General features: G+C 35.8%; 1 protein-coding gene and 1 long non-coding RNA gene across 2 annotated transcripts; both read right to left on the bottom strand.

The window, feature by feature from the left end:
- Positions 1–912: 912 nt before the first annotated feature.
- Positions 913–5,806, bottom strand: LOC140161021 (uncharacterized). The gene is made up of 3 exons (XR_011860062.1): positions 4,677–5,806; positions 1,767–1,944; positions 913–935 (listed from the first exon to the last, which is right to left on the bottom strand). It is a non-coding gene; the product is annotated as an uncharacterized lncRNA (long non-coding RNA).
- A 9-nt stretch (positions 5,807–5,815) lies between these two features.
- Positions 5,816–20,742, bottom strand: LOC140160087 (alpha-N-acetylgalactosaminide alpha-2,6-sialyltransferase 2-like). The gene is made up of 10 exons (XM_072183359.1): positions 20,430–20,742; positions 16,725–16,902; positions 15,899–15,930; positions 14,019–14,443; positions 9,925–10,093; positions 9,064–9,244; positions 7,948–8,196; positions 7,497–7,580; positions 6,925–7,012; positions 5,816–6,135 (listed from the first exon to the last, which is right to left on the bottom strand). The coding sequence occupies exons 1-10, from the start codon at positions 20,452–20,454 to the stop codon at positions 5,959–5,961; spliced, it is 1,608 nt and encodes a 535-aa protein (XP_072039460.1). The 5' UTR covers positions 20,455–20,742; the 3' UTR covers positions 5,816–5,958.
- Positions 20,743–21,291: the final 549 nt, after the last annotated feature.

Here is a 21,291-nt window from a genome sequence, read left to right as displayed (position 1 = left end):
CTCACATTTTTGATGAACTGCTACATCATGTGAAAAATCCATCAAAACATCCAACAGGAAAAAACTCAACTGGCAAACAGTCAACAATCAATCACCAAGAAATCAATAGGCGATTGGATGACCAGTTCACATAGCAGTATTCATTCAGTGTTGATAAAGATAACAGAGTGGTTATCGAAACGTACACAGTAAGTGCAATTTATTGGATCAGAAATAAGAACCTTTTGATTGACAATATGTAAGAGACTATGATCATTGCGGTATGAGCCCCTTTGTCCCTAAGATCACATAATGGTTATAAGTGATCAGTGATTCGGAGCTATCATATTATTTCCCCCAGGGCAAGGATACAAAATCCCCCTTCCTAGAAAATATGGTACTAATCAAGTTGACACGGTCATTAAAATGACAACTAGGCTATGACCAATAATGACAGGAAAAGAGTTGATGCTTTTGAGATGTGGTGTTACAGGAAGCTTCTGCAAGTAACATGGAAAGACAGGAGAACAGATTTCTGGATCTTAGAAAAGATAGGTACAAGTTTAACCATCAGAAATAGCATAATGTAGAGAAAGCTGAAGTTCTTTGGCCATATGGTCAGGAATATAAGGGTGTAGAAAAACAAATTTTGCTGGGGGTTCCGACAAGGAAGAGGACGTCTACCAACATCTTGGATTACTGACGTGAAGCTATAGTTCCTAACCAAGGAATGCATGGTGCAACATACTTGACATCAGATCAAGCGAGATGGCTTACCTTTTGTGAAGACCACAGCAGCGCTACAGAGCGCCACCTGATACACACAGAAAGAGAGAATTGGTCGATTTATCTTCTGATGAAGATGTGTGTCACTTATTAAAAAAAAAGAGTTAGTTGGATTTTGTGCTGAAAGTCACAATAAACTTGTTTGAGTACTTGTGTCACCATCTGCAGTCCTGAAAGAAAATAACAGGTATGAATGTATAATGCAAATTAGCAAACTTTGAAGGAAAGGTATAGAGAAAAGCGTTTATGAAATAATAGTAATCACGTTGTATCTACGACACCATTATTTGGTATTGGTATTGCTGAAGTTGTAATACACCCGTAGGCTACTCCCAAAAATACTCAAGCCAGTTTATTGAAACATCAGATTTTATAATTATGTATATAGATATCTGTTGGAAGTAATGATTAATACAGGGTGTCCCAATAAAGAGGCCCCTTATTGCGCCCTCTTTTTCTCCTATTTTAGAAAAGTTGATCAAGTATAATGTTGATAAAGAAGCCTTTACCCGTTAGCGAAACAATTATTTCAATCGGCTCATAACCTGTGAAGATAATGTATCCGTTTTTCACTCTGTCCACGGAGGAGGTTTAACTACTTCAAAGATTGAAAAGTGCATATACCATGCATGAATTTAAAACATTCCTCGATAATAACTTTATAAAACAACAACCCTATTTTAGGGAATGGAATTTACCTTTGGGCATATGGGTTATGGATTTTATTAAGGGTCATTAATTTGGGCAAAATTGATGTGGGATGGGACTTCAATTTTAGTCCATTAATACTATCCACCTCTCAAAAGACCATTGTCCAAATCACGCATGCGCTCTGGGACAAATTATGCAATGTTTCATTTATTATTTCTAATGTCGTTTTCATAGTTCTCCAAACATAACGAGGGGAGCATTAATATGTACAGGTAGCTCGCCAACGTGTTTTGCTTGTTTCGTAGTATGATTAATTCATGGCGATCTTTAGATTCAAGATGATAAAATACCTTTTATATTCAGAAACTGATGATAACTGAAAATCATCCTGATGATCACTGTGCGCACCCACACGCATGTTTGTGTGTTTGCTTAAATGGTATGTAAACAACCCCAAGCTTACGATAGTCCAACCAAGAAGAAACATGTACACAACATTATTCCTTGCCATTCTTCTGACATGAATTTCTAGAATAGTCGGGGAAAGTGATAACATTATTTATTAACATTATTGTTTATTTACATAAGTTTGTGAAGATTATCATTCATCCAGGTAATAAACAGTATTATTCAGGTGTATATTATTCGAACTATAATCTAATCAACTGACCTGCTCTGTCTGTTGTAGAGTTTGTAGTTTGAAGTTTGTAGTTACAAAAAGTGTACAAATATCATTGATTGAGTTGTCCACCCACCCTTTGCCAACAAGTTATGTCTTATTTAAAAAGTGCCCATTTAAGTTACCAATTAGATTATGTCTTTAAAAGCTCATATCTGTGATAAAGCAGCTACTTTAGTTTTTACATCCTTTATTATTATAGTACATTAAGCTTACGTACATACCTTCTCTTCGTTACATTAGACACTTCAAATCAAAATTACTCTACTATATGAATCATGGGCAAATTAAAACGATATATTTTCAATCATTGGATGAAGAGATTATTGTAATGTATTTGCTTAAGGGGTACTACACCCCTGTCGTAAATTTGTGACTATTTTTGCATTTTTCTCAAAAATAATAACACACTGGTAACAAAAGTTATATATATTATTGGGGCAAGGAATCCAATTACTACACTGAAATGTCAGTGTCTCAAGAAAAGCGGTTCAGTATATATGATAGGAAACGAGGTACATCCTAGTGGTACCTTATTTCTTATCATAAATAACAAACCGCCTGTCTTGGGTCACTGAAATTCCAGTGTAGTAATTGGATTCCTTGCCCCTATAATATACATAACTTTTGTTACCACTGTGTTATTAGTTTTTGAGAAAAATGCAAAAATAGACACTAATTTATCGGGTGTAGTACCCCCTTAACATATTCTTTCTATAGATGTGTTTTAGTGGCAAGTAAAGTGAATTGTTCATCATTGAATTATCGAATAAGCCTATCGAGTAGAACCAGCATCATATTATTTTTTATAACATATTAAAAACTATATGAACATTAACGTCAAGGATGTGGTTTAAATAAATACTTGTTATTATCTTAATATATCTTGACAGGGGCTATTTTAACCTGCTACCTTGCACGTTTGAGCAGTGAGATTAGAAATCCGTGCAGTGAGAATTTAAAATCCGTGCATAATATATTTCTATACCAGTCAACAAACTCATTTGGGGCAGCTCAATAGCGCTTTCCTTATGGCCCCTTTCAGGTGCATATCAAATCATTAGGTTCATTACCCCTTATAATTATGAAAACTTGTAATTTGCATAGGGTCTGATGCATATAGAAATAGTTCGTGAACTGCTAGTATATCGTCAGCCCACGCTTTGCCCACAGTGTTTACCATGTTTATAACCAATACAATGTCTGAACACTTTCCATTTGTCAACATGCGGGAAGACTTCTCCGTAGTCCACTTGCCCATTTTGTATACTCTGGCTATTACATTTAAAACTCTGATTTGTATTAATTTGTGTGCAATTGATAGATTTTCACATCTGATCTTTTCAATCACCGTACACCGTACACCCTCTGTTTGCTAGCTTACCAAGTGGACTACTTACTTTCGATTGCGGTAACTTGCTTAACACGGTTGTCTATGGACGAAATTTTCGGATTTCTGGCCTACTAAAATTGGATGGTGTATTGCATCTATAAATGAATCTGGCTTGTGATTGGTCGCCCAAGTCTCGTTATGGTTTAAATCCTCCGGGCACGTGCCATTACCATGAACTACATCGTACACAACTATCTGTGGTATTTGTGGCGGTTTTGTGTTGGCGCGAAAGTTAAACTCTCATCATACATCTAGCGCGTCTTGTACTACCTTGCTTAGTGTTTGTGGTGAAATTGGATTGATAAACAAGTATGATTGACAGCCTGTGTTAGAGAACAATGTCCCGGGGTAAAGTTCTACTTAAAATCCAATGTACATAGTCGGATTTTTACTCGGGCTTTCGCGATCAATAAACTGGTAGATTCCAAAATCAGAATTGTTCAGTATTGCAGTGAGCCATTATAATTTATGCAAGATATGTTGCATTCAATAACATAGGCCTACGTATACTATACTTTTACTGTCACTAATTTATGAACTCTTTGTGACCATTTTACTGTTAATTTTTATAAACATCAGTATAATTTTGAGTCCAACAGGATGCGTTCATCATGATTATAATAATAATATTATATTTTTATTTATCAAAATTCGACTATGGCATAGTCTAACGGAGGATGTGCGGAGCGAGAGTGCCCAGTAGGGGCCGTACTATACTGGGCCCAATGATGGATATCAATGATGGGTGCATGAAATGATTATACGAAATCACTGCGCTTTTTTTTATGCAAGATTGACATCATGTGTGAGATGCCCCTCCATCACCCGCACCGCACAAGTCATCAGAGCCAGTGATGTAGGCAACCATACTGGGGGCAGGGGTAAATTGCGCCCGGCTCTTAATACCGAGGCAAAAATTAACAAACATTTGCGATTTGGTCTGTTTTTGACCAGGCTTAACCCCATTCTGTGCCCATTTTAGTATTAAAATGCGAAATTTCCTCGCATCGCTAGCGTATCAGAAGGTGTATGCAATAAAGGCTATGTTGTAGGTGTAGAAAATTCCTATTTCAGAGAACAAGTCTAATCAATTTATGGCTTTGTGTATTTGGCCTCATATTGGCTTCCATAATTTGACTAAAATATTCGCTTATTTTGGAGAGCTTCGTAATATATTGAAAACGTTACCTGCTTTACGACACACAACACAACAACTTGTAGTAATTGATGTTCCTTTTTTCTCGTTTGGCTGCCAATTTCATACAAACTATAATGACTATAAATAATATTTGGAGCGTTTATTGGGGTTTCCGCCTCGTAGAATACTACATCACATCCATGTAACCCAGAACAAAAGATTCGCTACGGTTCAAGTTCAGGGCAAAGTTCAAAGTGAAACTGGTGATCTGTACCATTTCTTTACAGAATTGTGTTATTTACTCAGTGGCTATTTTTGTGAGCCGACATATTATGCGTTGGTATTAAATAGCGATTTTCTTTGCATTGCCTCGTCTGTGTGGGCCCAAATTAAAAGAGGACATACGAATCACATATCTGACAGTGGAAACTACCATTTTATAACCTAAAAATTACAATTCTATTTCTTTTTCTTATGGAAATGTTATAATATGGCTTTAAGTTTACATTAGACACTTCGAATCAAATTCAGTTCACGATGTGAATCATGTGCAAATGTTCTTAATCATTGGATGAAGAGAAACCGATTATTGTAAAGTATTTGTTTAACATAATTATTCATTTTTATAGACGTGTTTTAGCGGCAAGTAGAGGGATTTATCCGATCATTGAATAATCGAATAAGCCTATCGTGTAGAACCTGTATCATATTATTTTTTATATTATTGTGGAAACTACATGAACATTAATGGCAAGGATATGTTTTTAAATCACTTGTTATTATCTTAATGCATCTTGTCAGGGGCTATTTTGAGTGAGATTTAAAATCCGTGCATAAGATATTTCTATGCCATTCAACAAACTCATTTGCAGCAGCTCAATAGCGCTTTCCATATGACTCCTTCAGGTATCACAACAATTTAGAAACAACAAGAGTGAAGGGGTACAGTGAAGCATCAGACACATGAAATAAGCTGCCTATGCACTCTGCTCTTGAAAGATGGCGCGCCGTTGTCAGATATGTCTCCGACTAGTCCATCTGATAGGCTACCAAACGTGAACTGCAGTGTGGATGAAGGGTTTGCCAGTAGATATGGTTCTAGAACTGGTACTGTGAGAGCATGACAAGGCAAGGACAAGCTGCAGCGTGTAGCTCTTCTGACTACATAATGGCTTTTGTAGCAGTGTGCATTTTGAAGAGGACTGTTGCTGCGGCCACTTGAAGTCTTTTATGGAGAGATGTGATGTTCAGCTCTGTACTTGCTTCCTTTTCGCTAACACCTATGATATCTCTTGTATACATTAATATGCATTCATCAATCAAGAGTGTTCATTAGTTCCTGGTATACATGTGAAATATGCCTTCTTTAATCAAAAGTTTCCACAGAGCGTTCTCTTTGTCCCAGTCGTGCCAAAACACACGAGTTAAGCCATTAGATTTGGTAAAGTTTTGATCATAGTAATGGAATGTAAACTTGTTGGGATCACCCATGAATCCATATGCATTGACCTGCGGAAGTATAGACAAAAATATTTAATTATGTAATGTTTTGCAAATGTATATACATACACATTTAGATATAATGCCGAAAATTAAAGTCTTCCATAGTTATCAAAAAAATAATTAAATCTCCTTTAAAGCCAGAAGCAATATTTTTATGGTCCAGAAATATTCATAAATGTCTAGAAAGACAATAATTTATAATGATCAATCGGTTTTGCAAAAAAACATCTTGATCAACAAAATCTATCGGAGTGAGTAGTTGAAAATTGTCCATACAAAGATATGTTCATAAAAGATGAGAAATGTCCGTAAATGTCTATGGGTTATTCTAATTAAAAGCCATATACTACCCTATGAAAGACATGACCCTTGTCGCCTAGACAGGTTGTGCAGATTTCAAATCGGCCAACTGCCTCTGGTTGATTTAGTTAATCTAGACATCTAAAAGGGCATTTCGTGATTCACAGCATCATCCCCCCACTTTTCTCCACAAAGGTTGAGATTTTTATATCACTGGAAACCTCTGGCTACATATTATTGTTAATGTACAAAAAATGTCTTGCAGATTAATTCGTTTAGTTAAGATATCGTGAATGACCAAAGAAATTATTTTTCTGGAAACAGCTAGTAAAAGTATAACTTTCCGTCGTTGGATACACGTATACGTTAGATACACAAAAAACAAATACCGTAAAATTGATATGGACTTATGGTGATTCAGTATGTCTTTATAGACATACAAGTGGCATACTATCATATCATACTGTAAATCTTCTTTGTTAAATTTACTTTTACCTCATCGCACGTGTGGAGTGCAAGGAATATCATGATGGCCCCAGTCGTTGCTCGACCTACTCTCCTTAGCTTTAGAGACCTGAGCCAACTGTTGATAAGATTTAGAGAATGAACTGATTAACATGATGACATGTATGGTAAAAAACCAAACCACCCCACAAGCTCCCCTCCATACCACATTCGCACCCCTTCACACCCGAACGTACCCCCACCCTCACTCCCAACACACATACGAACATATTCGCAGCATCTTATCCTTCTAAGAAAATAGAACCAACTTTGTTCGATATTTCGATTGACCATCGATGCTTCGTCAAGCCTTATTATTTTGAAAAATCACCGTAGCCGATACAATAGTATCATTAATTCTGATTAATTAATTAATTAATGGACAGTTCATTTATTACGAACATCAACAGTCAATCCCTAGTTCGAAATTTGGTTACGTAACTTACGTTGCCTGGACGGTGGCTCATTAATTGAAGTTTACGAATATTATGAGATGCAATCAAAAGAGCATCATTAATGCTGTACGTTAAGGAAATCTTTAGAAAACGTATAGTGACACTAACCTGTTGTCAATATATCTACAAAAGTCTGGATGAATTATTTTAATATCCTCAGGAACTAGAGGTTTTGGAAATACAAATGGTTCCCTGTAAAGACAGAAAATATCAACAGAATATAAAAATCAAGAAAAACCATAAAATTGTATTTCGATCACATTATACCTAACAACGATTCGTCATCAATCAATTAATCAATTAATCAATCAATCAATCAATCAATCAATCAATCAATCAATCAATCAATCAATCAATCAATCAATCAATCAATGCATCAATCAATCAATACATCAATCAATTCGCTCGATGTGGTTTTTACTGTGTGATCACGGTGATAGTTATTCTACATAGCTGATTTATTACCTTATTGAGACCTCATTCGTTGAAAATTAAGACACAATGATCCAATATCCCAAGCAATTAATGAATTAATTCTACTTATTAGTTGCTTTATTACCTTTTAGCATATCTTTCTTTCCTTCCTTTAGGTAAGATGCCGTGCGTCAATGCAGCATAAATGTATCGATAAGCCCAATCATCCTCTGGTAGAAATACATAACGTATTTTTGGATTCCATGGAGGCGCCGAGAAGCCTTTATTTTTCATACCCGAGATGGCACCAGAGAGAGTTTTCATTCCAAAGCAATAAAACGAAGTCTTATTACCTACATCATCTTCGTGTCCTTTTGTGATGGCCACGTTAGTTCTGCAGTTTATGTATAAGCAATTAGTATTAATGCAACTTTAACAGAAGAATGAAGGGAGACAGAGAGGGAAGAGAAAGCGGATGGCGAAACGGAGAAAGAAAGAGAGGGAAACTAATTATTTAATATTAAACTGCGCACAAACACTTAAAAAGAAATTTTAAAACACTAAACGTAAATTATCAAATTGAATATTATTGAAAACTTAATTTAGTAATAGGCTTTTAGTGTCTCGAAGATATCGCTTTTGTTTTAAGTGTAAGTATACTTTTTATGTATATATAGCCTACACAATAAATTTATTAATTTAAATATTCTGCTACCAGGTTTGCCCTGTATCACAATTCATTTGAAGACCTGAGCGCAAGAAAGTCCACTTGGCTCCTCAACATGTATACACTAAAGTTGCGTATAGTTTCGAATATATTCGTAATGGTTTATACATGTTCAGGGGCCAAAACAAATCGTTCACAACCTTTCATGATGTTTTCACCCTGGAACATGTATTAAACATTATAAAACCCTAAGAAACTATACGTAACTTTTAGTGTATACATGTTGAAAGGCCAAGTGGACTTACGGTCTTCTTGCGCTCAGGTCTTCATTTGGTATGTGTGGTGGTCTACTGTTCTCCTGTATGTGCATGAATATGCTAGTTTTATTAACAACTAATATTTTAATTTGATCAGCAAGCTTTATTTTAATACAGCAATTAAAATTATTATACACGACAAGTATAAACATACAATAACACAATAGTTAAAAACATTAAAAATAATTATTGTTGTGTTACATTTTTAATTTAAAAAACTTCAACCTTCCCTTCTCATTTACCAAATGCTGTTAAACTTAATAATAAAAGTACTTGCCTGAATACATAGTCGTGCGAATCGATTTCACGGCCCATTCTCGATCCATTCAAGATTCCCCCATTCCCAACTACTGCGCAGCGTATACAATTTCCATTAACAACCTTGTCATTAACAAGTCTATCATCAAATAAATATTGATTCCTGGACGTTTTCAATAAATCCATGGTTTTTAAAATAACTGAAAAGATAATCAAATAAAAAAGAGACATGTAAGAAAATAAGACTTGCTCTTCAAAGAGATCTCAGCAATCAACAATAAGTTGATTCCACTGATATAACATCAATATAAATAATAGAATAAGGTGGGGTATCACAATATATGTTGCAACGCAACCACTCGGAACCTATTTTTGAGAATCCCCGTACACTTTGTAGCAGCTCCCCATTGCACCTGAGTTCGACGAAACTAGGGTTATAACACATTGTCCAAGTGCACAGCGCGTCGACGTTCTTCTTCATAATTCTCAATTTGAGAATCGAACCAACAGACAAAGTAAGGAAAAGTCATGTTGGATTCAAAGTTAGACTTATTCTCTGGTCAATAATTCATAATTTTTATAGTCCGAATCGGAAAAATACAAAGAATGGTCACTAAGATGGAGTTTTAAGATTTAAAATAAGTTTGAACAAGTAACATTTTTTATAGTTTGTTCCAAAAACTGTGTACAAAACAATGTGTTTCCTGATAGTCACTAAAATGGCTGATTTTACACTCATCTGTGATTACATTTTCTTAACTCTTTTCGTAACTTCCGACACTTTCCCCGTTGCATTTATGTGACTAGACAGCCACCTTGACCATGTTCTGCAAGCTATTTACTTTAGTCGCTGATACATGAACAAATGAAATTTATTTACCTTCAAATTTGCTCCCCTTCCATCCCATCATATCTCGAAATACCTTCAGCCGGTTATACTCAGAGTCTGTGACATGCTCACGTGTTAGTAATATAGGGACATCTTTAACATATTTTCCTTTAAGCGCCGGTCTCCTCGACATTTTGTGTCTTAGTGTGGTGGGGCATTTCTAAAAAAAGAAAAAGAAAATAACGTCACATTGTCATATGCAAGAAGCTGGACTGCATCGCATGAAATTGATGTCGGATAAAAAATATGGGCTGTTTCGATTGAAATCCATACACCTTTTATGGAAGACGTGACCTTAATTTTCCACACAGGGGTGTAAATTTTAAATGGAGTCACCTCATTCAGGTAACCCCACTTAATATGCACACTCCTTGTGTGGAAGATTAATGTTTTGTCCTGGTGTATGGATTCCAACTAGAATAACCCAATATGGCACATGATGATATTGCATATGTATACCCTCCTATAGGACAATGACTACCTCACCTGCAATGGGTTAATCGCATTATCTCCCCCATGTGGTCTGTTCGGACCGGACCAGGAAATCACAAGGTCAGCCAATGTATGTGCACATGTATGCATGTATTATGTGTGCCCTACCCTTTACTGTGGGAGATAACTTCTGGATTGTTTTATAATTTCAAATTGATACGATGAATATTACAGGTTTTATATGCGAATCCACGAGGAGACACAGCTCTAGACATATGGATCCAAATTATATTAGCCGGCGCCTTCCTGGTAGATATGCGATGTATTGATATGTACAATTTCAATTAAATTACCACGTGTTACTTCACAGCCAAGGTCAAAGATCTTCTATTCCATATTTGTTGATTTTCTAGGACAGAATATGCAATAGTGATCAACATATGAAATGCATGTTAAAGGTTATAGACACATCAACATCTCAGTACGTGTGCATTATTTTGTACAAATTCACTCCCAACGTGTTAGGTAGGTATTTATTAACCATAACACTGAAACCCTGTTTTCGCTATCGGAGGGTTAAAGAAGAAACGAAAAAGGTGAGAAGATGACCAAAGAATACGGTGTCTGATCTCCGCCAAACTCCCCCTTTTATAATTCATCTCCCCAAATTTTAAGTTTTCCCCCTTTTTGCGAAATGCTTTCTCCCTTTTTCTAATATTTCCCCGTTTAACTTTCCCCTTTTCAAATAGTTTCCCCCTTTTCAAATAGTTCCCCTTTTCGACTTTCCCCTTTTCAAATAGTTCCCCCTTTTCGACTTTCCCCTTTTCAAATAGTTCCCCTTTTCGACTTTCCCCCTTTTCAAATAGTTCCCCTTTTCGACTTTCCCCTTTTCAAATAGTTCCCCTTTTCGACTTTCCCCCTTTTCAAATAGTTCCCCTTTTCGACTTTCCCCCCTTTTCAAATAGTTCCCCTTTTCGACTTTCCCCTTTTCAAATAGTTCCCCCTTTTCGACTTTCCCCCTTTTCAAATAGTTCCCCTTTTCGACTTTCCCCCTTTTCAAATAGTTCACCCTTTTCGACTTACCCCTTTTCAAATATTTCCCCCTTTCGACTTTCCCCTTTTCAAATAGTTCCCCCTTTTCGACTTTCCCACTTTTCATTCAAATAGTTCCCCCTTTTCGACTTTCCCCCTTTTCAAATAGTTTCCCCTTGTCGACTTACCCCTTTTCACATAGTTTCCCCTTTTCGACTTTCCCACTTTTCAAATAGTTCCCCCTTTCGACTTTCCCCTTTTCAAATAGTTTCCCCTTGTCGACTTACCCCTTTTCATAGTTTCCCCTTTTCGACTTTCCCCTTTTCAAATAGTTTCCCCTTTCGACTTTCTCCTTTTCAAATAGTTTCCCCTTTCGACTTGCCCCTTTTCAAATAGTTTCTCCCTTTTCGACTTTCCCCCTTTTCAAATAGTTTCCCCCTTTTCAACTTTCCCCTTTTCATATAGTTTCCCCCTTTTTCAAATAGTTTCCCCCTTTTCAAATAGTTTCCCCGTTTTCGAATTCCCCCCCCTTTTTTTTACCCATTTTGTAAATAGTTCCCCCTTTTTATTTTTTCCCTTTTAACTTTCCTCCCGCTTTTCACAAATAGGTTCCCATTTTAAATAGTTTATCCCTTTTTAAATAATACTCCCTTTTTGTTTTTAATACTCCCCTTTTTGTTTGGTACTCCCCGTTTTCCGTGCGTAGGCTTTACCAGTAAGCCTGGACCTGGAGAGTACCGTGCACTCACTACAGCTCATTTCGCTACATCCATTATGGAAAGGCGTTCTATATGAATTTGGATACCAACGTAGGTAGATTTATAGCCTGTTGTGCAAGCGCCGCTAAATTCAATGGGTTAGAGATCCGTCAACTTTTATGCACGTTTATAGAGGGCCTGTACAAAGAGCAAATCCGATATGATTGATAAACCAAATGATGTTCAGAATGTTAAACGGGTGAAACTGGCATGCATAAATATTTATGCTGGTCAAATTCATAGCAATGATGTTTGAAAGTCTGTGAAGAACTTGTCTATAAACAGGGATATGTCAGAGACAACAAACAACTGGCTGCCATTGTTACAGAAGCCTAGATAATAAGAATTGTTTGTGCTATATTATTCAAAAGGTTTTTTTTAAAGTTAGCACCAAAGTTTAAAACAAGCGGCCTTAACAGTGAAATGACAATAAAAGCATCCATTTATAAAACGGGCCTGGACAAAATGGGCATTGCATATTTATTATAAGTGTGGCTGTGTGATTTTATGCAACTTTATTTTTAAGCCAGTTCCGAGTAATTTTCGCTATTCTTTGTTTGTCAACAATTCCGTTAACAATAAAAATGTGCTTTCTAATCAAAGGCTCTATGGCGTATATTCAATTGACCAGACAAATGAACCAGGGACTTCGGTCAGTGGTGCACGCCTCAAAAATCCAAAAAAGAATTAGTAGGCCCTATTATGTTAGATGGAGAATTAAGTAGCAATTAAGCCTAGTCTTTTTTTAAAGTCGAGACAAGTCCAAAATAATAACGATTAATAAGCCAATCGAATTGATTCGAATTCCAAACTCCTGGCCTTTTCCTGGGTCTATATTTAGTTGCATGATATAATTCAGATTATGATTTTTCTTAAATGTAGATCTATATCCTATAGAATTCATAAATTACACAATAAGTATCATTTTATTCATTTTATTTAGCTCGAAAGTAAAAAGGAGGATATTTACAAAACGGGTGAAAGTAAAAAGGGGGATATTTACAAAACGGGTGAAAGTAAAAAGGGGGATATTTACAAAACGGGTGAAAGTAAAAAGGGGATATTTACAAAACGGGTGAAAGTAAAAGGGGATATTTACAAAACGGGTGAAAGTAAAAGGGGATATTTACAAAACGGGTGAAAGTAAAAGGGGGATATTTACAAAACGGGTGAAAGTAACTTCGGAAGGGGGATATTTACAAACGGGTGAAAGTAAAAAGGGGGATATTTACAAAACGGGTGAAAGTAAAAAGGGGGATATTTACAAAACGGGTGAAAGTAAAAAGGGGGATATTTACAAAACGAGTGAAAGTAAAAAGGGGGATATTTACAAAACGGTGAAAGTAAAAGGGGATATTTACAAAACGGGTGAAAGTAAAAGGGGGATATTTACAAAACGGTGAAAGTAAAAGGGGATATTTACAAAACGGGTGAAAGTAAAAAGGGGAAATTTAAAACGGGGAATTATTTGTTAAAAGGGGAACTATTTACAAAATGGGTAAAAATAAAAGGGGGAACTATTTACAAAAAAGGGGAACTATTTGCAAACAGGGAAATTAAAAGGGGAAATTTGTAAAAAGGTGGGGGGGTAAGTAAAAATCGGGGAATTAATAATAAAAGGGGGCATTTGGCGGAGATCAGACACCGTAAAAGAAGTCACTTGGTACTACCGGGATTCGGACCTGTTGCCATAGTGGTCTCGCTGGTTCGGCCGTGTCCATATAGCACTTAGGTTGATTGTGTCATGGCATTACGTGGGATTCATGCATGTGCAGAGGTAATCTTCGTGGTATTTTGTGGTGTTTATTGGTGTTAGTGTTAAGTTATAAGTGTTACTTTCTATACTGTCTTGTAAACACTCACCATATATTTCAGGTACTGTAAATCATGTTTGTACACATTTTGCGTCCTTAATCTCTCATCTGCCCTTGGCAATGGCCTCCGTTTCTCATTAGACCTGCGTTTATATTTTAACATCCTTTGTTGAATATTCTCTCTTATTCTCTTACTAAAACTGTTTATTACGACTTGTTTTGCACTTTTCTTTGTGCTTTTCCGTGTATTAACATGGGCTATCTTCGCGTCATTGGAGACTGTCCTCGTTTCGTTTTTGATTTTGCCCACGTAATTGTTTGTTTGTTTGGATTTACTCTTTTTATTTAATCCTGCATTTGTTCCCTTTTTATCTTCATTTGGAAGAGTAGTAGAGTTTTGACAACTTTGTTGAATATTAGGAACGGGTGAGCGTTGTACGTGTGGTTTGCTAACAACATGTCCAACAACTGAGGCTGCAAGAAAAAGAATAACAGAACTAGGTTAGTGGTCTTCAAGTGTAATTGTTTTAGGTATTATCATGTATTTACATCTGCACTCATTAGGTCTTTTTTTATTATTCAATTCTGAGCTGTCAATCATAAAAGGAATCCAGTGAGAGTTTAACTGTAGCGACACAACACCACAAGTTAGATTTGAAAGCATCACATTATTCCTTTGTTGTCGCAATTATTAATCCGTTATTTATCCAGATTCTTGTTCACACACTGAATAATCTCAACAATTGACGACAACTTTAAATCAGCTAATCGCAGCCAACGTAATACGGCTTGGGTTATAAGAAAAAAGTTGTGCAAGTGAAAAGCGCCCTCTTTGGCAATAAGAAAATATCTTTGTGACCCGATACTTACATCAACGTCAAGGGCGTAGTCTTAGCTCTCAAATGCCGTTTGTTCTGTTTAACTTGCTTGTTTTAATCTCGAGATATGCTTAGTTAACAACGAAAGGGTAAAATCACAATTGTGCCAATTTTACTAGGGAAGAGTGCAGGGCTGTACATGTAAATCAATGATAGTATCAAGTTTATCAAGAGTTCTTTCGTGAAATCAAAACAATGCATCAATTACACAACAATACAAATTGTTTTTACTGTTTTATCATGATACAGGTATAATGATTCTCTTTTTCGACTTTTAACAGATCAACAGATAAATAACTATGTCACATTATGCTGTAAAATTAACTACATGTGCATGTCAATGATTTTGTTCTCTTTGTCACTCAAGATAGGTTAATGAATGCGTATTACTTGTTGGGAGAGAAATAATGCATACGCGCTGATGTTGTTGCGTCTTATGTACGAGCCCCGAAGCCGGGAAGTACATTAGACGCATAACATCAGCTAATCATTGATTTACATGTACAGCCCTCTTCCCTGGCACAATTGTGATATTACCCTTTTGTTTGTTAATAAAACATCTCGAGATGAATACAAGCAAATTGAACAGAACAAACGGCTTTTGAGAGCCAATACTGCGCCCGTGACGTTGATGTAACATCATGTCACAACGGTATTTTCTAATTGTCACTTGCACAATTTTTTTTTGAGACAGGCTGTAGACAGCCTGAGAGATAGTACGTTTACTGAAAAGATCGGATGTGGAAAATCTATTAATTGTACTCGGAGATAAATTTTAAATAAAAACCAGTCACGTACAGTCATAATCTGTTGAATTCTCACGGATGTGGTCACAAAATATATAAAAAGTCAGTTAATTTGATTTGAGGTATCAAAAATTCTCCATCCACATACACACTTGTCTTAGTGCAAGTGGACTACGGGGAAGTCTAAACGTCATAGGAATACGGAAGATGTGTGTCACTTATCATGCTTATCGACAAAAAAGTGAGTTGTATTTTGTGTTGAAAGTCAGATTAAATTTGTTTCAGTTGGTTAATTTTTCAATTACCTTTACGTATATTTGTTACATCATCTGCAGTTCTGAAAGAAAATAACAGGTATTTACTGGGTATGTGTTTACTGGGTATGATGCAAATTAGCAAACTTTGTAGAGAATGTATAGAGGAAAGTGTTTATGAAAAAAGCAAACTAAATTTCTACGACACCATATTTGGTGTTGGTAAGCTTCTCTAAGAAATACGCGAGCAAAAATATTCAAACATCCGATCTAGCTATCTATAGGACTAGTAAATCTCAATGTTTCATCAAATCTGCAAAATCGTGCAAAATCTTCAGGCAATTTTAATCCATTTATACTATCTGCCGCTCAAAAGACAATGGTCATATATTATTTCTAATGCATTTTTTACAGTTCTCAAAAACATAATGAGGAGAGTATTAAAGACCCATTCAGTGATCCCAGCTCAAGTGTAAAAAATTAAAATTGTTTATAAATTGTTTAAAAGTGAAGGATAAGTCATTCAAATTGTCACTTGGTAATTTTGAAATTAAATATTTGGCAAAAAACGAAGATAAACAGATTCATCGATGAAGTTGAAGACCCATTCAAATACATGTAGCTAATTTATATACTGTCAGTATATAAATTACATATTCACATGTAAATGTCTTATTTTGTCTTAAATACATGGCTTTCGGCTGGAAAGGTACAAAAATCAAAATTTTGATGATTTTTATGATCGTCCAGATGAGCAAATCACTGAATGGGCTTTTAACATGTAGCTCGCCAACGTGTTTTGCTTGTTCCGTAGTTGTTTTGTTACTCAAGACCTATATGATTATTTACTTTCTTTAGATTCAAAACGCTGAAATACCTTTTATATTCAAAAACTGATGATAACTGGAAGTTTTCCTGATGATCACTATGCGCACCCACACGCATGTTTGTGTGTTTGCTTAAATGGTATGTAAACAACCCCAAGCTTACGATAGTCCAACCAAGAAGAAACATGTACACAACATTCTTCCTTGCCATTCTTCTGCCATGGGTTTCTGGAATAGTCGGGGAAAATGATAACATTATTTATTAACATATTGTTTATTTACATACGTTTGTGAAGATTATCATTCATCCAGGTAATAAACAGTATTATTTGAACTAAACATCTCAAAAAAAGTAACTAACCCCCCTTAAATAATGACCATTATTAAAAAACGGGTGATTATATTACAAATCTGTAAAATGCGTTGGAGGTAGAATTTATTTCTGCACATTGTGACACCTCATTTGTAGCAATTGACTAAATATTGACGCCACAGCGTACATTTAAATCAATATAGCCCAAGATTTGAAAATTGTAGTAAATTTTATTGATTTTGCATTCAGTGTAATGGAAAGAAATCTGTGTAATGATATCTGAGTGATTTTGTAATGTAAAAATTTGTATGTAAGTGCAACTTTCAAATCTGAAACTCATTACATTAAATTGACCAGTGTTTTATTGTTTCTGGGCTATCGTATCAAATGAGGTGTCAAAATACGCAGAAATAAATTCTGCTTCCAACGCATTTTACAAATTTGTTATACAATAACCCCTTTTTGAATAATGGCCATTATTTAAGGTGGGGGTAGTTACTTTTTTTTGAGATGTTTATAATCAGTGGATCCGGTACCGGGGCGTCCCCAGTAATTTTGATGGCTATGGACTATGGAGTATATACAATTACCTCCCCGTTAACACTTTTGGCCAGGCGCCATTGGGTCCCCAATATTTTAAATCTTCTGGAGCCTCTGCTATTCTAATCAACTGGACTTGAACCTGAACGCATCATCAGTCTTACTGATTTTCTGGCGGCAAAAGTTCACCGGAAAAACACTCACACAGATCAGTATATTATTAAAAAAGAAAAACGCTTTACAGGTTGTCGCTGACCACTACGGCCCCACATCATTCCATAAACCATTAAACAACAATTCAGGATAACGAGACAAATTAGCAGTGAGTTCCTTGTCCAGGGGAATTTCAAGTTTTCCACGAGAGCGTGCTAGGCACCGGCACCGCCAGGGTTCGAACCCGCAATTACCGATATCACGTCAACAAACATTCGTTACAAGTTATATTATTTTATGAACATTACTGGAAAGATAATAATGAAGACACATTGCATCGAATATTCTTCATCCACTAAAAATCTATAATGGCCTTAAATGTATACGATTATAATATAAATTATTCAATATATATACCCCGGGGGGTTCTTCGAACAATTTTGTACGGGGTGTGCCACGCAGACTTTCGGATGCTGACTTTCTCTATACCTACTTTTAGCTGTTTTTGCTACCCATCAGTATACCAATTTTCAAGAAAAAGCACCCAAAAAGCACCCAAATTTGCAATTATTGGGCGCTTTATGTGCACTTTTTCCAAAATGCGCCCAATTGGGCGCATTGGTCTTCACTGAAAACCCACCTATTGATATACCAAAATCGCTGAAAAGGTACCCCAAAACCGTGGCACCTCCCCGTATACCTTCAACCAGGAAGAACCCCCCCCCCCCGGGATATATACAATACCCAGCAAACACAAAACTTTTTCGACATCATTCGCAAAAGGGGTAGAAAAGGTTGCCAGACAACGTTTAAATGTCGGGTTATATAAAGGGTATATAAAGGGTATAAAACGTTTTCATAACCTTTAAAAACATTTTATGATTACTTACTGCAAATATTCTAACATAATGTTATTTATTACAGTGTTCACAAAATATTTAAATTATCCCTTTCAGAAAGTGTCCTTCTATCCGGGCCTTCCATGTTTTTAATCACTGATGATATAAAGCGAGAACCGATAGTACACGTATTCGCTATTTTCCTAAACATAATGTTTTTGCGGCAAGTTCAGCCTTCATCATTTCATGATCGAATAAATAGAACCATGGTATCATAATTGGTTCCAAAAAAGTAAGCCCCCAAGACATTTTGGTATAATCCAAAAACAGTTTGATCAATGCTCTTGTTTTAAAGTTTGGAACATAGACTGATTAGTTATGCAAGGTAAACGGGGGTTTGTTGTTATCTTCTGTCATCTTCACTGAGAAATACAACCATTTATAAAATTTCGGCCAAAAATGTTGCACTACTTGCATCACTTTTGGTTTTAGACCTCTTCCACTTAGTAATCAAAAATTAATCAAAAAGGAATTTTTACACATTTCAAACATGTTTTTTGGTTCAGTGAGAAATCATATAGCCATTTATGAAATTTTATTTTAAGGTCTTATTTGGCTTTTTGTATGCATTAGCATGTGTAAATTTAACAAGTTTTCATTGAATTAAATTTATTAGGAAGGAACGATTACTGTATCTTACATAATAAATCTTGTGTTCATTGATTTTTGGTTAAATCTTTTATGATGGATCCCAATACACTTTTTTCAGTGGTCGTTCTTTGAATGGATCAAAAATCATTTATATGGGTGGCCGTTATCAAGATTCAACTTGGACAAGTATGAGGCAAAACCACCTTAAAGGACTTTGCAGCAAATCTTGCAGCATGCGGGGAACCAGCTTGCCCAACAACAGAGAAGAACGATGCTTGGAAGCCGTCTCACATGAAGGAAGGCCTATTCATTATCGAAAGACATTAATAAGCTGCAGCATTCATTTTTGTTTTTGAATGTGTGACACCTAAATCAGCAAAAGCTTAAACTTAAAGATACTTCTTTTTGATTAAATTATTCACTTAAAGGGAAAACATTGTCAAACACAAACTGAAGCATAAAAAGCCTACGTATAAAAATGAACATTTTTGGAGTATCTTTGAGCTCAGTGATATGTGCGGTGAGGCTGTTGTATGAATTAGCTATGTGGGGGTGAGTATGCAGGGGGTGTGTGCATGCACTCATGCTCCCTTCACCTGTGTGCCCTTTTTCCACCCACACCAGACTCACACCTGCATGCTGATGTTTATGCGACAATAACCATTTATGCTTTAATATGTGCAATATTTTTCAGCCTTTATCTTGTATTATTTGAATTTAAATTTGATGTTTATATAATTTGTATATGTAATTTTGTAATATTTTGATGTATTTTAATGTAAAAATTGCTCAATTTGGCCTTACGGCCACGATGCTTTTTTTAAATAAAATGAAAAGAAATGAAATGGCATTTAAACGTTTTCTGGCAACCATTTCTAAGGGGCGCACCATTAGATTTCAGGGGGGAATGGGAGTTTTTGAAAAAAAACCCTTCGCCCAATAGAAAGACGGAAAAAAAAAATTGCCTCACTGCGGCGAAAAAAAAATTGCTGCTCTTCGGAGGCGAAAAAAAAAATTCCGCCTGACCCAAACTCCCATGCCCACCCCCTGAGAATCAAATGGTGTGACCCTAACCTTTTGCCAATGATGTCGAAAGCATTTTGTGTTTGCTTGGAAGTTGGAAGTATACACTGCATGTACAGATGTAACACGTAGGCCTATTCATATTAACTTTAAGAAACAACTTACGAAACCGCGGTATAAATAAATATATATATTAGTTTTAAAGTGTATTTCTTAATTATTATGATTTCCCTTACCTGTCGTTTGGCATGGTTTGGTCATCTATGGTTTGGTACATTTATGGATGCTGCACTCTGCTTTCGCTGGTAGATATTGTCACCTATGCTTGCATATTGGATCCATTGCATATAATGGCCGAATATAATAATGGTCGGATTTCCTGTGGCGTATTTCAATGACCTCTATTTAACAACCAAAACTAAATATTGACATCATGTTGTGGAGTATGAGTTTTTGTACCAGGCACACTCAAAGTTCAATTTATGCATGTAGAAACCTACAGGGTTTAAATAAGGTGTACTGACATGAGATCCTAGTGACTACATGTGGTATAGGTCAGTATATAAAGCATAGACCGTGTATAAGAAGCTGTAAGAGTAAACTGGCTTGACAGATGATCAGTTGTGTCATATTGAACAGTGACCTCTCAGCAAGGGTAGACATATGTGACTCGGCGAAAATAAGAAAGATGTCGGAAAAGTGTGAATCAGCGGTATACGTTGAATACCAGATATATGGGAGTAAAAATACAATATCACATTTCAGAATACATTTTCAGAATACATACCATGATGTATTATTCCCCCTTCTTTGCGTTTTGCTTTGTCTTGATGAATAATCATTCTCTTCTTCCTTAAAGCTTGTTTAAAAAACGTTTTCATTTATTCTACGCCAAAAACACTATTCCGTGTATGCAATAAACTCACTCTTTACAAATGATGTCACAGTTTGTTCTATTTATTTTAAAATTGTGAAGGATACAAACTGTTACATGTGATTGAGGTATCATTTAGGCCTAAAAAATTGTAACATTAAAAAAATGTTTTTTTTTAGTATATTCAAGGACATTCTTTGTGATAAAAAGTTACAAATGCAATT

Source organism: Amphiura filiformis, chromosome 9, assembly GCF_039555335.1.
Source record: "Amphiura filiformis chromosome 9, Afil_fr2py, whole genome shotgun sequence".
In the NCBI taxonomy this organism is placed as follows: Eukaryota; Metazoa; Echinodermata; class Ophiuroidea; order Amphilepidida; family Amphiuridae; genus Amphiura; species Amphiura filiformis.
This window is presented reverse-complemented; position numbering and strand designations above follow the sequence as displayed.

Coding starts and splice junctions, on each gene's coding strand:
- LOC140160087 (XM_072183359.1), bottom strand. CDS start 20,454: ATGACCAAACCATGCCAAACGACAG. Junction 16,903..20,429: donor CAAACCATGCCAAACGACAG/GTAAGGGAAATC, acceptor CGACTATTCCAG/AAACCCATGGCAGAAGAATG. Junction 6,136..6,924: donor CACTCCACACGTGCGATGAG/GTAAAAGTAAAT, acceptor ATACTTCCGCAG/GTCAATGCATATGGATTCAT.